Here is a 24,955-nt window from a genome sequence, read left to right as displayed (position 1 = left end):
CCCTTGAATTTAAATAAGGTTGCAGGGAGATACCATTTAAACCAGGAATTCTTTCGGCATTACATTTTAACTGCCAAAACACTTCTCTCTTATCTCCAATTTGTTCTTCAGATCACCTCCTCTAGGGTTTATTTTGACTTATTCTAACATCCCAAATAAAATGCTTTTAAATTGGGAACAGTTAAGAATTTGCCTGTATAGAGCATTGTGACCATTCAGCCTAGAAATCTGATAACTGCTCATAAATTATTTTTCTAAGGCATCTGTCTGTTTTTTCCTACATTATGTGGTTTCAATGAGAGTATCTCCCTCCAAATTTATTTAAACTCAAGGGCACAAATTTTATAACAATATAGATTTTATTAAATGTATAGCTCGATGATTTGTGGGAGGCCTAGGGATTGTTTCATTTTTTATAAGTATTTTTTTTAGTTTATAATGTAGTGAGCTTTTACATGTTCATTGTTCTTTAAATTTTAATTGATTATTTAGCAGGTTACTATGCAAGTAAGTAATTGTGGTGATTCAATAGATTCTGATGATGTCCTAAGTTGCAAAGGATGAGAGTGCTCAATTTTTGTTTAGTGTTTTGCAGTAAAGAGTATTTTTGATTTATGTTTTCATTCCCATTTCATTCTTGGGTCCATGGATTGCCAGTATGATATCATTTTGCTTTTATTAGTTGATTTGTTAATATCATTTACACCCCATTTTGTTATAGTTGTCAAAAAGGTTTATAATAGGAAATGGAAAAGGTTTTCCATCTGGGCTATGTCAAAATGAATAGATCAAGTTTCAGGTCCTATCCCTTTCATACTTGAGCTTTTTTCTGAGCTTTTCCATAGTGGTTCCTGTTTCTCCACTATCAAAATATAAATGGCTGCACTATCCAATTTCGACAGGTCAGGATAACACCTTCATAAAATCATTAAAAGTCACTAAAGCCTTTTTGAGGGGAATGTTCCTCTTATGACTACCAATCATAGACCCAATCCCTTCATGGAATATTTTTTTTTTCTCCAAGCATTAACTCAACCTCCCTTTGAACCAGCAGCATCAGCAGATTTGAAGTTACTCTCTTAGAAGACATTTTTTTCTTGTGGATGTTATATCAGTCAGATGAATTTTAGAGTTACAGACCCTTTCTTGCAAAACTTTTTACTTGCTTTTCCACAAAGATAGAATTTCCTTAAAGACTAATGCATCTTTTCTTCCTAAGGTGGCATCCAAAGCAAATTTAAACCAATCAATCAACCTACCATTTTTCTCAGATTCTCCAACAAAGCTGAATATACTGTGCATATGTTGGATGTTCATTGCCAGCTCAGATTTCATCTGTATAGAATGATACACTTCAAATGCGATCAATTGTTATTGTTTCTTCTAGACCAAAGCTGAGTAAAGCAGTTTCTAAGGTTACTCTTTCAAGATGGTTATCAGATTGTATTTTTTATTACTCCAAAAATGGCCTATCCTTGCAATCATAGCCCAAAGCTCATTCCACAAGGGCAACAGTGAATTCAACAGCCTTTATGGAAAAAAAAACTCCCATTATTATTTGTGCTAGTGTAACCTGTTCAACAGTTCACACCTTTGTGTTTCATTATAAACTGGAAGTACAATCTAGATCACATTCCTCCTTTGGTTTCACCATTCTCAGGAATGTCCTTCTTTGATACCACCCAAGTAAAAACAGCTTGGGAATCTGTCACATGTGCTGAATTTGATGACAATAGATAACATTGGATATGACAGTTGTGTACTGATCAGACCCTTTTGTTTCTATTGGTTCTTTATCACCAAGAAGTGATACAGTCGGTTCCTCCTTCCCAGGTGAGGAAAGGTATTTATTCAAGGATGTTCTTACTGCCAAAGGAAATGCTTGCAGACCAGATCTGGATCTTTTTTTTTTTCTTTTTTTTTATATACTAAACATGATGGTGCCCAAATTCAGAATGATGTCACTTCATAACTTGTTACTTATTATAACAATAGGTCAGTGTTGTCTGATTTTCATCCAGTTCAAACTCTTCCCCACTTCCTTCCAAATTATCATCTATTTGCTTTTGGTGACCGAATGGATCTGAATTGTACTCATCAGACTGTGATCCTTTCCTAGAGGTTTCCTGACAAGTTAGTAATTAACCTTGAAAGGGTTATTATATCTCCAAATTTTCTAGCTGATGGGGCAAACTTGATCTGAGGTACTATGGTACAGTGGAGGGAATTATTTGTAAAAGAGGAGTCAGAGCCCTGGATCTGTGAAGCTTCAGAGATGGTGTCAAGGTCAAATCTGATCAGATTCAAAAACCCATGTATTCAACTGAACAAAAATCAGACAACACAGATCTATTGTTCTGGTAAGTACATAACTTTTATTTTAAATAACTTAGTTTCTTCTATTGCACAGGTCATGACTCACAGCTTACACTGTGCATCTTTGACTTTGTTGCTACTTCTTCCAAGGCTATGGCTCCTGCATTGTTTTAAGAAGGTTTGCATGGCTGTATTCTCAGAACTATCTAGGTGATGATAACAATTCTCCTTTGCATAATAGTCTTGACAAAATACTGATAAACAGATGTTTAACAAGAAATGGCAAGGAGGTTCCAAAAAGAACCCTTAAACCTCCCCAAACAAACGAAAGCCCAAGAAGTTTAAATGACTATACAAGAGACCTTGTGATTCCCTCCCATCCTGGCCCCTTTTGTCCAGAATGTCTGAATCTCCATTTTTCTCTGTTGCAACAGCTAGTTTCAGACAGATGGGTTCTAAAGATCAGTCATCGGGGTTACAGATGGCAGTGGGAGAAAATTTCTCCTACCCAGGTGGGGAAGGATATTTATTTAAGGATGTTCTTAGCGGCAAAGGAAATGCTTGGAGACGAGTTCTAGATCTTTCTTCACTAGACATGATAGTGCCCAAATTCAGAATGATCTCACTTCACAACTTGTTACCTCTTCTTCCTCTTTCAAGTTTCCTAGTAAAACTAGACTTAAAAGATGCTTATCAGTAAATCCCAATTTGTCCAGACATCAACCATTTCTTAAGGTTTTGTGTACCTGGATCACATTATCAGTTCTCTTTCTTGCCCTTCGGACTGTCCAGTGCACCAAGAGAGTTTACAAAGTATTTAGCTCCAGTTATAGCTCATTGTAGGCTACAGGGTATCCACATTTTTCCATATTTAGATGACATACTCATCTTTGCAGAGTCTTACAAAATGTCACAATCTCTCTTTTCAGTAAGAGATATTTTACACACACACAGATTCCAAGAGAACATTCAAAATTCTTTCTTGATTCCTTAAACACAGGATTGTGCTCCTGGGATGTTAGTTAGGCACCTCAATTAAAAAGAGCTTTTCTTCCACAGGAAAAAAATATATATCTCTAGACCTATTTCTAAGGTTTTCTACTCACATTTTGGTTACTGTAAGGGAATACATCAGGAGTCTGGGTGTCATGCCTTCTGTGATTCTCAGGATACCCTGGCAAGACTCCACCTGAGAAAGCTACAATGGTGCCTGAAGTCTGTTTGGTCTCAGTACCAACATCTTTTGTCTTTTCTAACCCCAGTGCTGGTGTTTTTCAGAAGAGAAATCATTTGGTGGAAACAACAGATATCCTTAAATCCAGGTCTTCCATTCTCCCTTCCTGTTCCAAAGCAGTCAGCCACCACAAATGCCTTGGGATTTGCTTGGACAGCAGTATTATCAAGAGGGATAAAAATGCAAGGAGTGTGTGGGACACCAAGGACTGATGCAAGCACATAAATATCAAAGGGATGCTTGTTCTTATCAAGGCACTTAACTCTCTGAATCATCTTTGGTCCCAGAGACCTCTTCAAGTTGTTACACACAATACCACAGTCATGTGGTACATCAACAAACAAGGGGGAGCCAGGTCATACTCCCTCTGCAGACTAGCAATGTTAGTTTGAGATATAGCTTTATAGCACAATATCACTGTATAGGCATCCTACATTCTGTCAGAGCATAACTATGTGGCAAACAAGCTGAGCTGGAACAGGGCAGATCCTAATAAATGAAAACTACATTGGGGGTCTTCTAAGATTTGATCCATCTGACGGGAATTCCTCAGGTAGACCTCTTTGCCTCCTCTATGAACAATCAGCTGGCAAGATTCTGCTTCTGGACTCCATTCAAGTAGGCTGAAAGACAGAGGCCTTTTGTTTTCCTTGGGCAGGAATGTTCCTGTATGCTTTTCCACCCTTTCCACTAATATCTAGGGTTCTTCTGAAGATTCAGTAAAAAATCCCCAAGAACATTGTGGGTGACTTCCCTCTGGCCCAGGCAACTGTGATTCTCCCATTTTTTGAAAATGGCCAGGAGGATTTACTGCAAGCTTCATTGTGCAATGAATCTATTCACACAAGAACATGGGGCATTTGATACAATCTAACATCAATCAACTTCAATTGATTGCCTGGATGACAGGGTGTTAATTCCCTTTAGGCACATTTTTACTGAGGATATGCAGCAGGTACTAATGGAGAAAAAAATGCTACTAGAAAATCATATATTAGCAAAAGGAAAAGGTTTTCTAGTTGGTGCCAACAACATAATCAGCACCCATTAATGGTTAGTTGTTCTCTGGTTTACAATATTCCTGTGAGTTTCTATTTTATGGCCTTTTTCACTCATCTATCAAGGTTCATTTATTGGCCATTTCAGCATGTCTGTCCATGGGTTATCCTCTTTCAGTGTAGTCTTGTGTCAAAAATTTTTTGAAAGAGGTTTTTCATAAGAGGCTTATATGAAAATCGGTGGCCCCTGCTTGGGATCTTTATTTTGTGTTAGAGAAGCTAATTCTTGTTCCATTTGAACTAGCTAACCTGGCAGACATGAGGTTCTTAATATGGAAAACAGTTTTACTGATTTCACTGACCTCTTTAAGAAGAGTATCTGAGTTGCAGGTTCTTATGTTGAGTCAACCCCATCTCATTTTACATTGCAACATCTTTTTTAAGAACTAATCCTTCTTTTATGCCAAAGTTGTATCCAATTCTCCTTTAATTTAAACTATCCTTCTTCCTATTTTCTTTCCTGAACCTAATAATGAGGAAGAAAGGCTACTCCATACCTTGGATGTCCACAGACAACTGAAGTATTATCTTGATAGAACTAAAACTTTCAGATCTTTGAATCAATGTCTCATTTCTTGTGAAGTTAAGAAGAAGGGACCACTTGTGTCAAAACAGTCCATTTCCAAATGGTTGTCTAAGGCTATTACCTTTTGTTATACTCATTATAACAAAACTATTTCAGGCAGGGTCAAGGCTCACTCTACCAGGGCCCTGGCTTCATCTATGGCTTTTTGGAAAAGGTTGGATCCCAGAACTATTCTAGGAGCTGCCACTTAGTCCTCTGTACCTACTTTTATAAAGCACTGTAAGTTTGATTCCTTCTCTTGGTCCATGCCAGGGATTTCTGGACTCCTCTGCTTCCACCTCTCAAATATAGTATACTAGGTTAATCTACCCATAAAGCTAAGGCTAATGCAGCACTCATCAATATGACGAGTATAGTACAGTTATGTTAGTAAACATACCATAACATTAGATGTTTGAATGATCACTTCTGCAGTAGCCAATGTCTCCCTCCACCCCCCCTATTTTTGTGTGTGTGGGTTTTTTATGCCTGAGTGTGGACATTTATTTTTTGTTGTTCTTTGCATTGTCATTTCAGGGCTCACCCTCCCACTCTCTGTTGGCAGGAATGCTCTGAAAGGCTTGGTACCCAAACTTGTCTTTTAGTCAACTTTACTCAAGCTCCTTAACAGTCTGGGCACATGGAAGGTGTCCTGAAGCTTTAAGCTGGCCAGCTGTTGTTTCCATGGCAGGAAATGGCCCTTATATTAAGGCTACTGCAGTAGTGAACATTCTAACATCTATTGTTATGGTAAGTTTACTTACACAACTGTACATTATATTAGGGAAGTGAGTCTAGCAGAGGATGTGTGGATTGTGATGGTCAGCATCATGTTGTACCCCAAGATCTGTAGATGTTTGTGTTTGTGCTCTAGCACTAATTCACTGTGTCTGGTGTTTTTTTGTTTCTTTACTCCATGAATGTGTGACCATGGAGTTAGCATATATATAAAACTAAGGGGGTGTGGGGGTGCAGGGGGCTGTCCCTTTGCATGTTTTCTTTTTTAAGGATATATTCCTTGTGGAGAAAGCTTTGTGAGTTTTCAATCAAATGGGTTTAACCATGTGGGATTCAGTGATCAATGAAATGACAAAGACACACACACACACACACACACACACACACACACACACACACACACACACACACACACACACACACACACACACTCATTTGCATAGTAATTTTTATTAATTTGACAAGCTTTCTCTGTAACTTGCTTATGGTTATTTAACTGTTGTACCTCATTTCTGTACTCTCTTCAGGTTATGCGTTGGGCTGGGGACCTATTACCTGGCTGCTGATGTCAGAGATCCTGCCACTGAGAGCTCGTGGTGTAGCATCTGGTCTGTGTGTTCTTGTCAGTTGGATCACTGCCTTTTTACTCACTAGGTTCTTTATGAATGTCGTGGTGAGTGTACATGTTATATCTGCTACAAAGACAATTGTATTAGCAACTTGCAAGGATAATAGGAAGTAATCTCTTCAAAATGGCATAGAAATATTAGCAAATTAATTATGTCTCGTGTTACTTTAAAAGCTGCACTGCCAGTTCCATTTATAAACTTTTGTAAGCTGAAATTATTCATTTTTAATATGACAAATTGCATTTTAAACATTTTGAGCTGTTTCTAAATATTCTGTGTACATTATCTTTTAACCTGATAGTTACTGATACTCTGATATGAAACAATTCTAACTTCTCCAACCCAAACTGCTGCCTCATACTTAAATATAATGCATGCACTTGCTTTTCATCAGTATTTCACACCAGATATCAATTTTCTTAGCTTTTAACTCCTTCTGTCTCACCACTTTCTGAACTCTTCTTATTACTGTGGTGTTCCAGAACACATTGAGTTACACTGGGAGTATTTAGCCATCATCCATATTTTCTTCATTCAAAACCCATCAAATCCACTCTCAGGGAATTAACTCAGATACCTGTAAAGGGTACCTTCTATGTTTCCTTCAAATATCTCTCCTCTTTGCTCCCTGCAAATCACATTAGAGCACCTGCTCTTGGTACTGACCAATAATTCAAGTTTTCTGTAAAGGCCCTTTTTTATCAGACATATGCGTGTATGCAAATATTGTTAATAAGTGTTTCTTGTGGACCTCTGGGGAAAAAAGCTCCATCAGTTTATATCAGTGAGTTATACAGTTTGCTAACAGTAAGTAAGCCCAAACAACTGTACAGTAAAATGCATAGCAATAGAAGAAAATACTAGTTTATGTATAATAACATCACTGCATGTATGACTCCTCAAACCAGATACATTTGTAAAGTGCTCATTTAAATACACTTTCAACATCTTATCATTGCAAGAGCAGCATATGGATATGATTAACATCATTATTTGTGAACAAAAGGGCAGATTAAAGGACAACAATGGGATTCTATTATCAAATGCTCAACTTCTCTGTCCTTTTTTCCCTATTTACTGTCCCTTCTATGAATAAACAATAATACAGCATTTAAAATATTTTAAATCTACTGTTTCTCTCAACTAGAACAGTACTTACTGTACTGTGATGGTTTCACTTTCAAAAAACTTTTATCCCACCCTGGAAAAGCTTATTGCAGTCTCCAATTCACTGATGTCATCAAGGCCAATGAATGCAGGTAGTTTTCTGGCCAATTCCCTCCCCAAACTGACATCACCATGACTGTCCTAAAAACCCTCAGCTTTGTTGTCCTTAAATTACGTATACAGAAAGTAAAGTCTAGACCAAGAAAGCAGTACATGTGTCAAGTCTTCTGCTGTGAACTGTCAATCACAGCAGATAACATATCAAATTATCATTGACACTTTGACAGTTGGTGACGTTAGGTGTGAACAGGGATGGGAGATGAGTCAAAACAGTACAATTCAGGCTTTACAAAAGCCTGCATTTTAGCCATTCTAAAAAGAAGCAGCAGTAAAAAGCCCTTTGAAAGTCTGTTCTTTGGCATTTGCACTGTTTGTGTTTTAAGCAGTCACTGAATGTCATGAAATATTGCTTAAAACGGTGACTGAAAGACAGCAGTGTATGCATGAGAAATCAATGCTGTGGCAGGAGCTTTTGGAAGAAAGAGGCCTGCGTGATATAATTTTTACAGACAAGCATTGCATTGTGGGATTCCTAGAAGCCAACTAAACAATCAGAATTACTTCAAGATGCCAGACTCCATGTGGTCAGACTCAGAAATTACGGGTCTGTATTACGAGAGTGAAAATACTATTAAGCGAATACTAAAACCCCGACATTTATTGCGCGAACCATGGATATCCCGAATGCACTAAACCGCAAAATTTTAAATGTCGAACCGTCATACTCGGCCAACCCCACCACCCGCTACATACTGCCTACCCAAACAAAATAAATAAAGCACATACATACACTAACCAAACCCTACTTCTAACCCTAAAGTAAAGCACAAACACCCTACTTCTAACCCTACACTAAACCCCACTTACATAACTATCCTTAACCCCTCCCTAATCCTAAGGTCTGTAACTACCGCACACTTCCCCTACATACATATATCCAAACAAAATAAATAATCCACATACATACATTTAACAAAACCCTACTTCTAACCCTACTCTAAATCTAACATACATAACCTATCTATGCACTTACCTTAACCCGCACCCTAACCCTAAAATCCGTAACTATCCAACACTTTCCTTATACAGCTATTCCACAGACGGGCCAACCATGGTAATTCAACATTTCCAAAATCGCGTTTTTTGTACTTTCGCTATAAGTTCGTTTCGCGCAATACGTGTCGACGTTTACGTATTCATGTAAACAGGCTTTCGCTCAACTAATATAGACCAAAAATTACATATATAAAATGTTTAAAAACCTTTAAATAGTCGCAGACTGGTGTTAAAATGTAGGAAACACCAAACCATAAATTCAAACTACATGATTTAAGCAGTATTAGAAGTGCAGTAATAAACAAAAAGGAAGTACAAACTAAAACATACAACTACTTTTTGATAAGTAGGCATCACAATAGGAAGCCATATATTTATTACAACTCCATATATCACCACTGACTTTCCTCTTTCTTTATTAGATGAACAAACAGAAAGGGAATGAAGGAATATCAATGGCTACCTTATATTCTTGGCACTGCTATAAAATTTACTCCAGTAACTTCATACTCTAATAATTTTATATGAATATTGGTGAGAAAAAGAATATCCCAACTAACATCCAAACCAAAGAGTATAAAGGTCACACAGACAAACCAATCAGTAAAAACTACAAGAAAAATATAGCCAAGCTAGAGTTTTCACTGTGTGATACCTTAAACTTCCTGTAACAGAGGCCCATGGGATATATGCAGATGGCCCCCTAAGGACATCAAGTGTTTTAGCTATATGGCTTCTGAATGTCCATGAATTTTTACTTTTTTCATTTTAAGTCTTTGTGGATAAATTCAAGCCAATAACACCAAACCCCACTTGCTGTGGACATGTATGTTTCAGCCTTCTTATGACCTCATCAGCAGAAGAACATAAACCATATATCAGCATGCATATGTTGAAAATAGATCTATTACCACCTGTAACATGATGTTCTATAACAATATAACAGCTTTGAATGAAAAATTATGCTGTGATGTAATTTATATAGATTTAACTTCAGCATTTGACAGGGTCATACACAAAATACTGATCAATAAATTAGTACAACTAGGTATTGATGTACTCTTGATAACATGGATAGCTGCATGGCTTACAAATAGAACATGGCAAGTATATAGCAACTGGACAGGTGAAATCCTTGGTTAGGGTGTCCCACAGGGCTCGGTCCTAGGCCTTTACTTGTATCTTTCAGATCTAACCTTTTCATCTGAGATGTTCTACAGTCAATACACAGATGACCTGAAATTAGGTAAACTGATTACAGATAAGGCATGTTTGTAAAATAACTTGACTAAACTGACCATTTGGGCACAGGAGAATAATATGCTAATAAATGCATCAAAAGCTAAGCATATGAGATTTGGGAGACATAAACTGAAAGGTGAATATTTAATACAGCACACAGTGATTAAAACTGTAGACTCATTTAAGGACCTGGGTATATGGGTAGATTCAGCTATGAGTTTTTCTAATCATATCAACCAATTGGTTAATGATAGATGTTAATTTGTCTATCTCGCCTTCGTTTCTTGCTTGTTGGGATCGGAGCCGAACCTCGGCTCTGACTCGGCCATTTTCTATACCTCAAGAGCTGTTTACTGGCTCGAGGCTACCCCTTATCCCATGATGCCTAGCACAAGCTACCCAGATCACGTTTGCCACTTCAGCTGCGAGGTTCGTTGTTACTGGCTCAGGCTTGTATAAGTTTTATTGAACTACTTTTTCTGTCAGATTAGGGTTTTTTCTGGTAGTATATTGTTTAAAATAATAGTCGCTAACTAGTTTGTTGTAGTTTAGTGTATTTGTAGTTTTCCCTTAGAACTCGTTTAAATTAGAGAGTTCTCCCCCTCCCCCTCTATCCCTCTTGTAGGTAGTGTTTTAGTTTAAGCTTTCTTCTTTCTGATTGTTAGGTAGCCGTTTAAGTTAGAGGCTTCCTAGTTTAAAAAAAAAAAAACTATCTTTAACTGTAGTATACTGTGTGTTTTTTTGTTTTTTTGTGGTTAGTGTCTGGTATTAGTTTTTGCTGTTCGGCCTTTTGGCCAAAACAATTCAGTGTAGTATCTTTCTAGTTGTGGATATGTCTAAAGAATCCAAGGTGTCTGGATTCAAGAAGTGTGACTCATGCTGTCAGAAAATGTCTCTGACAGATGGGCACACTTCTTACGTCTATTGCGTAGGCGCAGTGCATCTGCAGGACTCTTGTTCTGTATGCCATGCATTTAGCCCAAGAGTTCTGCAGAAGCACAAAAATAAGCTTATTTTGAGGGGTCTTCTTAAGCCCCAGGATTCACCGGCCAAGGCTCAGCCTGTGAAATCTCCTAAACTGACCAAATTGTCGGCTCCCAGCTCGGAGCCGTCATTGGCCCAAGCCTTACCTACTACTTTGGTTCCGGCTGGAACCGAGGAGACTGCCTCCCCATCAGCTCCACCAGTACCTTCAGAGCCGTTGCAGACCCACAAGAGGATGAGGTCCCCTTCTCTAGAGTCTATACATTCAGCTCCTCGGTCTCCCCTGTTGCAGAGTGACCGCAGTCACAGATCCTCCCACTCTTCTTGGTCCTCTAGGCTCTCGGATCACGATGTGGAGAGAGTGGTCAGTAGGTTGTTGAAGTCTCAGGCACTGGCCAAAATGTTGTCCAGACCTCCTCAACAGGTGTTGGCTCCATCTGCTTCTATCGATGTTCCTCCTCCGACTCCATTGAGCTCAGAGCCGGAGTTTGTTGGGGCTTGAATTGTGGAACCGTCGGCACCGATAACGATTTCTCCTTCGGTTCCATTGTCAGCTCCGATCCCCTCGATGGTGCCATTCGTCGAGGGATCTGGGAATCGAGACTCCCTCATTGGCTCCAAGGGGGCGAGTGGCATCCATACCCTTGTCCGACCCCGTTATCCCTCTCGGAGCATCGGCGCAGGTGAACTTGGCTCCTACATCGGCCTCTGAGTCATCTCCCTCGGTGCGGAGAGGGATTCCGGTTTCCTCGGAACCGGAGCCTTCTCTGCATTGTGGCAGGGATGCCTTTGATGTCATGAGGAGTGTACTGGCCTCTGAGTCAGCTCCACTTTTGACCCCACTGGCTCCATTCCCTGTAGTGCCTGCGTCAACCTCTGCCCCTCCTCCAGACCCCAAGCATGGGGAACCGGTGCTCCAGAGCACCCCATTGGGTGTTTCCTCTTCTTCCGAGGCCTCCCCTGATCATTCAAAGGAGCCCCCTCAGAAGAGGAAGTGTAACAGGAAGCACATTGACTCCCCGAGTCTATCACTTTGGATACGGATTTGGATGAATCTGAAGGGTCCCCAAGATCCCCTTCTGAAGATGTTTCCTTTTTGGACATCCTAGAAATGCTTAAGCAGATGGGGAACTGGAATTCCCTAGCCTCTACCGAGGACGAATCTGTATTCCTGGATGCGTTCGGTTTCCGACCTTCCACCTCCTGGGTTTCTCCGCCTTTTGATCCACTAATGTCAGTGGTGGCTCGAAGAGCTTGGTCAGCCCTGGATACAGTGGAACCAATCCCAAGGAGACCCGACAAGTTTATCACTGCACACCCCCTGATAAACAGTTCCTTACTAAGGGTGTTCCCGTAGATGCCATGGTGGTAGCAGCAACCACTAAAAAGGAGTTAACGGAAACTTCTTCCTCTGTCCATCCTCCTAACAAGGAGTCTAGGACCATGGATAGATACGGGAAGCGAATGTTTGCTTCAGCGACCTTTTCCATGAGGCCACTGAATTACTTATGCCATTTTACCAGGCTTCAGAGGGATCTCCTGAAAGAGCTTGGAGATTCCCTCCAGGATCCATCAGCTGAAGGGGCTCAAGCTAAAGTGGCTTCTCAGCTGGTGACCCTTAATTCTGTAGTCAACTCCTCCATGAGGCTCATTTCCTATGCAGCCGATAGTGCAAGTAGAGCCACAGGTACAGGCGTGGCCCTCAGGAGACACACATGGATGTGGCTGTGTAATTTTGCGGAACCCTTTAGAGTGTCGTTCACCAACACTCCCTTTGACGGATCATTTCTTTTTGGACCACAGGTGAAAGACACTCTGACTAGTTGTGAACAGGAAGGCAAGACTCTCTCTGCTGTGGGAGTCCATTTTTCCATTCCTTCCAGACCATATTCCAAGGGTCAGAAGAGTGGTAAAATGTGGTTTCAGAAATCCCAGGGAGCCTCGCCTGACACACGTAGTGATTTTTCCTCCAGGGGCAGAGGAGGAAACATCAACAACAGACACCACCCTCAGGGCAGAGGGGGTCCACAGAACCAGGGCAGCAGAGAATCCTTCTCTGACAAGCCCTTCCAGCATCCATGAAGGGTTGCCAGGCTGCCCGCCTCTGGAGGCAGTTGGGGGAAGACTTTCACTGTACCCAAAAGCCTGACAAAACCTAACGCGAGACAAATGGGTACACTCAATCATAACTGGAGGCTACATAATCTCCTTCTTTCAACCCCCCCTTACCGTCAAGCAAATCGCTTCCAGATGTTCCACCCAGTCTGAGGGCCCAAGCAGCCATAGAAGTTTCAAAACTGCTAGAAAAAAGAGTCATCCAGGAAGTCCCGGCAGACCAACATGGATCTGGAACTTACTCATGGTTCTTTTTGGTACCAAAACAGACAGGGGACTAGAGACCAATAGCTAGCCAGGCTTCCCAGCATTTCCCTGGCTGTGCATGAGATTATTGTCTCCTCTCACAAATCCGCTACTAGGAAGACTTATGCTACCAAATGGAAACGTTTCTCTTGTTGGGCAGAGGCTAGGATCATAGATCCCTTTTCAACCCCAGTTCACGAAATCTTGGAGTTCCTAACAGAGCTTTTTCATTCTGGGTCCGCTTCTGCCACAATCAGGGTTCAACTAGCGGCCATCTCTAACTTTCATGTTGGGTTTTCTAATCTAAACATTATGTCTCATAAGCTGTGTAAAGCCTTTCTCAGAGGGACTACTCTCCTTAGGCTCCCAGTGAGAGATCCCCCTCCTCCTTGGGACCTTAATTTGGTACTAACCTCCTTGATTATACCCCCTTTTGAACTGGCAGCATCCTGCTCCATTAAGTTTCTATCTTGGAAAACTCTCTTTCTGGTAGCTATTACCTCAGCCAGACGTGTCTTGGAACTTCAGGCACTAAGTGTTCATCCTCCGTACTTAGTTTTTCATAAGGACAGGGTTGCTCTGAGAACTAATCCCTCCTTCCTTCTGAAAGTCTGCTCAGAAAATAATCTAAACCAATCTATAGACCTCCTGTGTTTTTCCCTAACCACACCAACAAGGCACAATACAAATTACACCTTTTGGATGTTCATAGACAATTGCATTTTTACCTGCATAGAATGAAGGATATAAGAAAGTTGGACCAACTTTTCCTTTCCTATGCTAGGGGCAAACAGGGTCTTCCTGTTCCCAAAGTGACCCTGTCCAGGTGGTTGTCTCACATTATTACCTTCATCTATCAACTAAGAAACAAAACATTGTCTATCAAACCAAAAGGTCATTCTACTAGGGCTTTGGCCACCTCTGTAGCCTTCCAGTCTAGGTTGCCCATGGACTCTATCTGTGCCACTGCTACGTGGGCAAATCCTCATACCTTTATTTCTCATTACAAGTTAGACATTGTCTCCAGGAGTAGAGCTAACTTTGGTTCCACTGTTCTGAAGAGTCTGTTCCAATGAGCCACCCAGGATCGTAGGTGCTAGGGACGCTGTCCCAACAAGCAAGAAATGAAGGCAAGATAGACAACTTAACATAAAGAAGTTATGTACCTACCATAATGTTACATGTTAGTTGTCTTCATCTCGCCTTCTTTCTTGTGTCCCCCCCTCCATCCCCCTCTCCTATTGGACCGAGAGGAGTTCAGGTTTCACTGGCTGAGTGTTCTCTGGTTTGTTTCCTCTACTGACTTAGAGATTATGACAGGTAGGTTTAACCTTCTGCTTGGAGGGGATTCATTCTATAGCTATGGCTGGGGTTAGCTGTTTCAAATGAGATCTGGGTAGCTAGCGCTAGGCATCATGGGATAAGGGGTAGCCTCGAGCCAGTAAACAGCTCTCGAGCTATAGAAGATGGCTGAGTCGGAGCCGAGGTTCGGCTCCAATCCCACCAAGCAAGAAAGAAGGTGAGATGAAGACAACTAACATGGAACATAATGGTAGGTACATAACTTCTTTTTATGGAACTATAGGTTTATAAAAAGATTTATAAAGTCTAGGAAGTTAAAAATAATGAAGTCATTGTTTGTTAGTTACATTAGACTCAAACATGAGTATGGAATAACAATATGGAAACCCTATAAAAAGACAAGCATGAATAAACTGGAAAGAGTACAGTGGAAATATACCAAGGGCATTCATGATGTGAAAATCTAAGTTATTATGAAAGACTAAGATATCTAAACTTGTACAGTGTCTCTTATAGATATCTAAGAAGAGATCTTATTCAGGCATATAGGGCATTTAGGGACAACTACCTCTTTGAATGTTTGGGGTTATCAAAAATACTGGAGAATCATCAGACAACCTGTGTAGAAGATGCTATAGGAATGAGAAGTGTACTAATTGGTTCTGTGCCAGAGTAGCTAATGCATGGCACAGACTACTGAATTACATTAAAGTAAGCACTAGTTTAGATATTTTTATGGGCACTTATTATGGGAGCAAGTTTTTTGGTATATTGGCAAGCTAGAAGGGCATTTATGCCCGTGCTTGAAATATTTGTATGTATGTATGTATGTAACATAAGTTGACTGCTTAGCTACAGTTTAGAAACACAGGGTCTTTCCACCCAGCTGATGTCCATAACCATTAATGTGTCTGCAAAATATCCCAACTAACATCCAAACCAAAGAATACAAAGGTCACACAGACAAACCATTAAAACCTAGCCAAGCTAAAGTTTTCACTATGTGATACCTTAAACCTCCTGTAATAGCGGTCCGTGGGATATATGCATTTGTCTGTATGACCTTTTTACTCTTTAGTTTGGATGTTAGTTGGATGCTGGCGGGTTTAGACTTTATTGCTCTGAATGTATCCACTAAGACTTAAAAAGAAAAAGAAAAACAGCAAAAATTCATGGACATTCAGAAGCCATATAGCTCAAAAACTTGATGTCCTTAAGGGGACAGTTGCATATATCCCATAAACCATTCCAGGCAGCTTAAAGTCTTAGTAAAGAAAAACGCATGCAGCAATCCTCGAGTTCATAGTGCAGTCATTAGCGGTGTTGCATAGATTGTGTCAGGGGCATATAGAAAGGCATACCTATTTGCGTTTTTTGGGCAGTTTCATTTTTCAGTGGGCTCTGTGTCTATAAAGTCTAATGATATTTTGCTTGCTCAGACTTTGTAAAGAACGTGAGTAGTGTTCTGTTAAACTGTTGTAGAAATTTTCTCTGTAATTTGTCTACAGATCTTGTAAGAGAGCAAGATCTTTTAAATATACATATAAAAAATTTAAAACATACCTGTTGTTAGAGGTTATTTTGCAAAAATCACTACCAGTGCTAACTCACACCTGCAGCTTACTCTTCCTATCCTCGGTCTCCATGACAATGTATAAATTAGTATAAAACTCACTGACTGTGTGCTTCAGACTGAGACATGCTACTTCTCTGCTCTTCTTTACACATTTTTTTTTTTAGTTTTCATTTCCCTTGCCATTGTCTTGAACTTCCAATAGAAACTACACAACCTTGGGATTTAACGTTCAGTTGAATTTAAGTAAAAGCTTAAAAACTGTATGTTTGTATCAATATATATATATATATATATATATATATATATATATATATACACACACAAACACACACACACATGGTTGCACTTCAAAACATCTAAAACTCATAACATCTAAATTCAAAACATCGAGAACACAACATCTAAAACCTAAAACTCTTACTATTTCTCTCCTGCTCACTTTCCCACCACAAATCCTCCTTCTCTAACACAGTTATTAAACCTGATGCTCACACTGAACTTCTAGGAGTCATCATTGATGATGAATTCAGATTTAATATGCACCTTCTCCAATGTATAAAAAAGACAAACCAAAAAATGAGGTCTACATCGTAACAAAAAATTCCTATCTGCAAATGCTAGACTATCCCTTGCTCAAGCTCTCCGTCTCCCATCTCTTCTCTATGCTGCCCCAGTGTTCACCAACATTCAATCCACAACCTTAAACAAACTTCAACAAGCTTACCATAAGATTACTAGATTTATCACTAACTCTCCATATAATTCACACCGCTGCCTAGCCCTTACATCCCTAAACTGGCTGGAATTCACCCACTTACTGTTGCTAACACAACTTCAAATGTTACACTCTGTTCTCTACAAACCTTCATCTTGTCCTGCTCTCTCTTCCTTCATTTCTACCTACACTCCATCTTGTACTCTCCATACCTCAAATCAGGAACTACTATATACCAATCAAAAAAAGCAGTAGGCAAACTCTTATATAAATACTCCATAGCCCAGACTTGGAACAAACTTCCTAGAGTTAAATGTTTATTGAGAAATAGAATCTGGTCCAAATGGAGAAATACTAAAAATTCAAATGATCATGATACCATTAGATAGCTGAGAAATGCTACAAAAAAATTAATATTCCAAGATAAAAAAAACTATTATCTGAAAATCCAGCAAGCCCAACATCTAAACACACAAAAATTCTGGACAGGTATAAATAGCCTACTCCATCCAGGTCACTCCAAAACTCTTACCCCATCGAATTTGACTCAGAACTCTCCAAGCCAAATTGTCAATACTTTTAACACATTTTTCTCTGAAACAGTCCAAGCCTTATCAAATACCTTATCTCCTGCCAGCATCTCTAACACATGCTCCCTAACCAATATACCTCCTGCCTTACAACTAAACCTGTTCCAACAGCTCTCATCTATACCCTACTTCATAAACTAAAACCATGTTCACCTTCAGCTGACCACCTTCCAGATGAATTTCTGCAAATTGCAGCTGATGTAATTGCTTACCCTATCTCCATATTAATAAACAGAACCATCACAGAAGGTTCTATCCCATCTCTCTGGAAAGTCTCACATATTATCCCATTACATAAGGGAGGCAACTCAACTGAAATCTCTAACTTCCGCCCCATAGCTCTACTGTCTCCGTTAGCAAAAATCATGGAAAGATGCATTCATTGGCAACTACTTGATCATATCCTTTAAAATAATTTATTAGCAGACTGCCAGTATGGCTTCAGGCCATTTCATAGCACCACAACTGCACTACTATCCTTTTCAGACTGTATTAATAAAAATCGTAATAACAACTTACTCTCCTCAGCTCTCTTTTTAGACCTCTCCAAAGCCTTTGACATGGTGAATCATCACCTAATGTTAGATACACTTACAACACTTTCAATAGACACTCAGACAATCAAATAGTTTAAGTCCTACCTAGTAAACAGACAACAAGCAGTCCTCTGGGACAATAACCTATCGACCCAGCTCCCTATCTCCCTAGGAGTCTCACAAGGTTCTATTCTGGGACCCCTCCTTTTTTCCATTTTCATCAATGATCTGAAAACATCCCTTCCTCAAACCACCTGCATACAATATGCCGATGACTCTACCTTAATCTGTGCTGCAGCATCTCAAGCTGAACTGCAGTCTAGCACCCAAAATGCATTTACCATAGTGGAAAACTGGTTCTTCAAACGCTGTCTCCTCCTAAACCCTAAAAAAAAAAAAACTCCTACTATTCACCCCCACCCTATAGTCTCCCCCCCATTAATTTCTCAGTAGTATCAAATAATGGCACTGAAATAGTGCCTGAAACAACAACTAAACTTTTAGGCGTAACAATCGATCACAATCTTAATTTTGACACTCGTATAAACTTAACCATTAAATCAGTCAATAGAAAACTTGGTTTCCTTTATAGGCTTAAAACCTTCTTTACACCTTCTGCCAGGATTATTATCAACCAAAGACACCTAATTTCAACCCTTCTCTATGCATCACCAATTTACACTAACCTATCCAAAAATAATCTAAATAAGCTGGCCACTGCATATAATAACATTGCCAGATTTGCTACTGGTTCCCCAATCCAGACCCACCATTGCCAAAATTTGAAAAAGTTAGGATGGTTGGAACTGCAAAACCAACTTCTTCTTCAACAACTAACTATAACTCAGAAGATCCTGTATCATCCTTCAAATACTCCCATCCTCTGTAGCCTCATTAACCCATACAAAAATCTGACAACCCTACGCTCAGCTAATAAGATACTAGTAGCCACCCTTAAACCTAATAACAAATCTGGAGACTGTCTATTTGCTAATACCACTGGAAACTCTTGGAATAAGCTTCCTATTAAGCTAACATTCCTAACATCCACACCTCTTTTTAAGAAGCAACTATGAACCTTTCTTACTTCACAATGGCTATGCCCATGTATTAATCCTGACTGATATTTCCTTCTCTTACTCACCACCTTTACATGACCATAACATTCATTCTCTGATTAAAAAAAAATGTTTTACATTTCTATTTTTACAATTTTGTTTTTTCTAATATGATCAATGTTTACATGTATAAATGTTTCCTTCTTTCTATTGTTGTCTAAGTTTCTCATATGTAACCTATATGTACTTACTTTTTTAAGTCACTCTGTTTCCTTTTGGTTATCTACTTAAAGTGGTATCTATGATTTACTAGTTTTTAAATAGTATTCTTTCATGTCACTTACTTTCAGATCTGTATCTGTGTATAACGCTGTAGTGGAGCTTTTCTCCCCGGGCCTCTACTGAAAATCGACATATATCCAGTTAGACTAGCCCGGTCAACAAATGTAAAATAAATAAATAGAGACATATGCTTCACTATTCACCCTGCCCACTTTATGGAAAAGGTCAGACTCCACCTAATCAGCTCCAAAAAATCTGTTCTTGCAAAGCCCCAACTTGACCTCCCCCTCTCCACCACTCTTGATTTACCTCAGCTCAATAAGTTCCCCACACAACAATAGCAAACCCTGTACTGGATGATACCTCTTTTCTGATGGATCGAACTCATGTTTGTAAATATGTAAGTAGTTGAAACTACTCAACTACAATATTGTGTGCATACTTTTGCTTTGTATTTTTATAAGATTATATAACTCCATTTCTTAGCATTTTTTACTATAAATGTTGTTATATTTTATTTTTGTAAACTGTCTGTACTTGGAGCTTTTCTCCTCTGGTCTCCACTGAAAATGGGCCAAAAACCCAGCTGGACTAACCCGGTTAACAAATGTCAATACATAAATTAATAAAAACATCTAAAAGCCACAACATTGAAAATGTATAATATGGAATAGTGTGTCATGACACATGTAAATGTTATAGTTTAATCTGTTATTCTTGTGGTATCAGTATGAGATGCAGTACTTTTTATTTATATAGTTATTTATATAGTGTAGGAATTTATACTATTTATATGGTGTTTATTTTGTCACTCTGTATGTGGTTTTTAGGCCATACAGGTAAGTGATATAGACATTATATGTAGATTCTTTATGGTGATCGCGATACAGTGGGGTTTGGAAATTAACTTTTTCCTACTGTCGTGTGATCTCGGAGTTGGTATATTTAATTTGCGGGGGATGTGGGGGCAGAGCTCCCCCACATGGGGAGTGCAAGGGGGCTTGCCCCCCTTCAGAAATGTAGTAAAAAGTGTGTTTGTTAGTTTGGTGTTGTTATAGTTGGAGCGGATGTTACTTTTATGTGATTTGCAGTGTTCGATGCTGTGATGCAAAGTTTCGATGTTATGAAATTTGATGTTTGTTGTGGTCTTGATGTTTTGAATTTAGATGTTATGAGTTTTAGATGGTTTGAAGTTTAACTGTATATGTATATATATATATATATATATATATATATATATATATATATATATATATATATATCACTTAAAGAACACAATGCAAAATAAATTCATCAAATATATATATATATGTGTATATATATATATATATATATATATATATATATATATATATATATATACCACTTAAAGAACACAATGCAAAATACATTGAAGAATGGAATATCAAACTAGTGTTCTTTGGAATCAAACAAAATCTACGTTAACTGTTTTTTTTTTGCAGGGTTCATCCCCCCTGCACCAGTCTCATGGAAGACTATGCTCCCACTTCCCCATTAACTTATATATACCAGCTCTGAAATCACGCAATACAAGACAAAAATTCCCCTTTCTCCAGCATTAAGCAAGCTCAAACAAAAATAGAGTTCCACTGCATTTCTTGATATACATGACATTCAGTCACTTTAATTTAAGTGCCGTGCATTCAAACAAAGTGTACTTCAACCAAGTCAGTAATGGAGCCCATTGCTATGCACACAACAAAAAAGGATACAATTGACCTATAACTGTCAATCCTCCAAGTGCATGAAACACCATTAAATCGAATACACCGAATTCAGTACTCCAAAGGTCATACAATTATATTAAAAAAATTCTTTGGTGTATAATAAAATTACAGACAGACCAGTTCACTTTTAAATGCAGTTTCATCAGTGTAAACTGTCTCCCTCACAATTGGAGATAGAAATACAAGCTCAAATAATCCACACGCTTAAAACCATTTAAAATTTAAAGTGGAATGGACAAAAACATGTATACAAAATAATATACATTTCCAAATGTTTTTATTAGCATTTTTCATTTAACTAATTAACTAGAAATGCTCATTGAAAGAACATATTCCCTTATTATAAAACTAATATATACTTATTTAACCCACATATAAATTAATCTCCAATCAGAATGATCCACTTATTTTCCTTTGCTTGTAATAAATCGTTCAAATAAGTTTTGGTACTTAATTTATCTGGTAATACCCTGTTAATGTCAACAAAATAATTTAATATTTGGGTGTTGCTTCCCCACCACAGTCCAGTACAATGCTTGCAGTAGTCACATCACTGCACCCAAAATGTCTTCTGATTGCCTCTCTACCATTAGTTGTGAACTTTTACAAACTCACAAACTCCTTCATCAAATGCAGTTGCTCCACCCTCCCACATCACACCTGTTTAAAGCAATTCATACTTTTCCAGTTGAAAGCCATATTCTCTTGTTTGAATGAACTGATTTTAATCATAGCCTCTTCAGATGCAGCAGCAAACCACTGTAGTACATGCTGGAGATTACAGTTACATGACTTTGCTGACTAGTATGACTACTTTTAATCTCAAATAATCATGGCCGGCCTTAGGCATAGGCGAACTAGGTGACCGCCTAGGGCGCCATACAGCCTCGTAAAGGGTGGAATTTTATGTATTTATTTTAATTAATGTACTTTTGTTATTTTGCGATCTTCTCGGTGCCCTGTCTCTGAGTGATGGGTGCTGAGAAGATCCCAAAATAGCAAAACCATAGGGTGAAGAGAAGAGGGAAGCGCCCTCCCACTTTTATAGCTTCAGGTTGGCTAGGAGGCTGGCTTCAACAAGTGAAAAAGAAAAATTATTTCTGTCGTCATGCGCAGAACTTAAGTTAGTTCAGTGAAGAGAAGGGTTAAGGTCATGCATGCACGTGTGGCCTTTCAGATTCAATACAAGGTAAGTGTAAGTGTGAATCTATGTGTAAGTTAAGCCGTTCGTTTCTGTATGTGAAAGAAAGTGTGTCTGTGTGTATGTGTTTGTATGTAATTTAAATTAGTCATTCTGTTACTGTGAGTGTGTGTGTGTGTGTGTGTGTGTGTGTGTGTGTGTGTGTGTGTGTGTGTGTGTGTGTGTGTGTGTGAGAGACTATGTGTGTGTTACTTTGTGGGAACCGTGTGCTTGTCTTTGTTTTTGCTGAGACCTGTGGAGATGGAAGAGACTGGCATCAGGATCATGAACATCACCATTTATTGTTTAGCGATGTCTAGAAAAAAATCAGAAGATATTTTAAAATCTCTGTCGAGCTTTTCTGGTCTTTGTGTGTGTTACTTTGGATCTGCTTGAGATAGCTATAATTGTGGGGTTGGTGGGGAGCAGCTTTGTGATGTATAGTGTTTAGGTGACCTACTCTTAAATAGTTGCCTTTTTCGTTCTATTTTGGCACAGATGTATCCAGAAATGGCATATCTGAATTTTTATGTTGTTTTCTGTTTTTTCGGCTTATTATCAACAGGCTGACACAACAGCTAATAATATGTATTAGTGCATCTGTTTGTAACAATTAAAAAAGTTGCAGTTGCCCATAGTTAAATGGGGATCAAGTTAATACTCCCTTTAATCTGTTTTCATAAATGTAATCTCCATTAAATGTTATAGCTGCAAAACTTGTTTAACTTTTTATTTTGTAGGTTACAAAGAAAGCACAAGGATATTAACAGCACTTCACGGCTGTTTGCAGATTATGCACTTGGTCAGAGGAAGTGTTGAAATAAAAAAAAAAGAAATTAGGTCTTTTTCGGTACATTTTGTTATATGCAGGGCACATGCTAAAAAGTCATGTTTAATTGCTTCTGTATAAAATTTTGTATGTTGGTGCTTCTGGATTTCAGATGGGGTATACCTAAACCCTTCTGTAATTACCACCATGCATGTTATCGTAAAGGAAGTACTCTTGGAAAAATTATACAGTCCTATACAATAATTTTTGTGTGTGTGCATGTGTAATATATGCATTTATGTATATATACGTCATGATGTGTTATCTAAAGAGCACCTCACATAACCACAACTTACTGAAAACTCTTCCACAAATGCTCACTTACCTAACAATGTCTAATACTACATAAAGTTACAGATAATAGTAATAACAGCAAAAGCTGACTTACTTAATAATCAGTTACTTACTTGCCTAATAATATACTGAACCTAACTAGAATTGAGTGCTAGGGTATGCCCCTCACACTAGCCACACACCCTTAATTGCCATGCCCCTGCTCTAGCCACAATGCTGACTTATCATATATACAAAAGCGAGAAGAAAACCAATAGGAGCCAGCAACTAAAAAACACTGGTTTAATAAGCGCTTTCGGTAAAGCAAATACTTCACCTTCATCAGACAAAAAAACATCAATTAACTATGTTTAAATACATTTCATAAAAGTATTAAGTAAATTAGATGATTACTTAATTGTGACTCATTACATCACTTCCGAAAAAAGCAAGACTGTTTACAAACACGACACACTACCAAAAAGTTTTGTGGTGCCAAACGTCACTGTTGTAAATTGTGTGACAATTTGCTAAACGCAATTCGCTAAACTTCACAGAACTGAATATCACACAGGAATGGGTAGACTTCTTTTCGAAGGGTTTATCCTTTGTTCCCAGTAAGAAAATGGACTTAGTCAAAACTATTATTGACTTAAAATTATTTGTTCGTAAGTTAAACCTAGATATTTTAACAGGTGATAGTACATCTTTAGTTAGTTCTAGAAGAGTCTCTAGTGTTTTTCATTCAGTGTTACATCCTAATCTAGCTTTATTTGAAAGAATGTGTGAAATGGATCTAAGAGACATGCATGAAGTTAATAATAACCAATTCAATAGGTATGGGAACACTAAACCATCTAAATATGAAATTATTCATCTTTTGAATGCATGTAATATCCGTGCAATGAAACCTGATAAGGGTGGGGGGCTGGTACTTATGGATCATGAAATGTATGTTGACTGTATGACAAAACACCTTGACACAGATGTTTACATGAAAGTTTCGGTTAATGAGCTTAATATAGCTTATAAAAAGATTAAAAATATTTTGGAAGATCTTTTTTTGGAAGCGTACATAGATTTAGATCTGTACCAATATCTATTAATGTTAGCACCTAAGGTACCAGCATTTTTTGGCATTCCTAAACTACACAAGTCAATTAATAACCCACCCTTCAGACCAATTGTTGACGGGCGAGGGTCAGTCACGTATGCATGCGCTAAACATGCGGATAGCTTATTAAAGCCTCTTACTGAATCCAAATCACAAATCTGTAGGGATTCATGGGGTTTTTTGCACAATATTAACAGCCTAGAGTATCAGGCTGAAGCATGCTTCTTGACAATAGACGTGAAGGACCTCTACACCGTCATACCCCAAAATCTAGGGATTGAATGGATTAGGGACTTTTTGGCTTCTAGGGAAGTTCCAGATAACACTATATATTTAACAGAA

At 38.6% G+C, this 24,955-nt stretch overlaps 1 protein-coding gene across 1 annotated transcript in view; it reads left to right on the top strand.

Annotated features, from left to right (window-relative positions):
* The window catches only part of LOC122790382 (solute carrier family 2, facilitated glucose transporter member 6-like), a 338,986-nt gene that overhangs the window by 297,674 nt on the left and 16,357 nt on the right, over positions 1-24,955 (top strand). Inside the window, exon 9 of the mRNA XM_044057896.1 lies at positions 6,439-6,584. Within this exon, the coding sequence (XP_043913831.1) occupies positions 6,439-6,584 (146 nt within the window). The remainder of the gene's footprint in view (positions 1-6,438; positions 6,585-24,955) is intronic.

The sequence above is a fragment of the Protopterus annectens genome, chromosome 16.part0 (assembly GCF_019279795.1).
Source record: "Protopterus annectens isolate FY-2018-M chromosome 16.part0, PAN1.0, whole genome shotgun sequence".
Taxonomy (NCBI): Eukaryota; Metazoa; Chordata; order Ceratodontiformes; family Protopteridae; genus Protopterus; species Protopterus annectens.
Note: the sequence above shows the minus strand (reverse complement) of the source record. Positions and strands in the feature narration are given on the sequence as shown.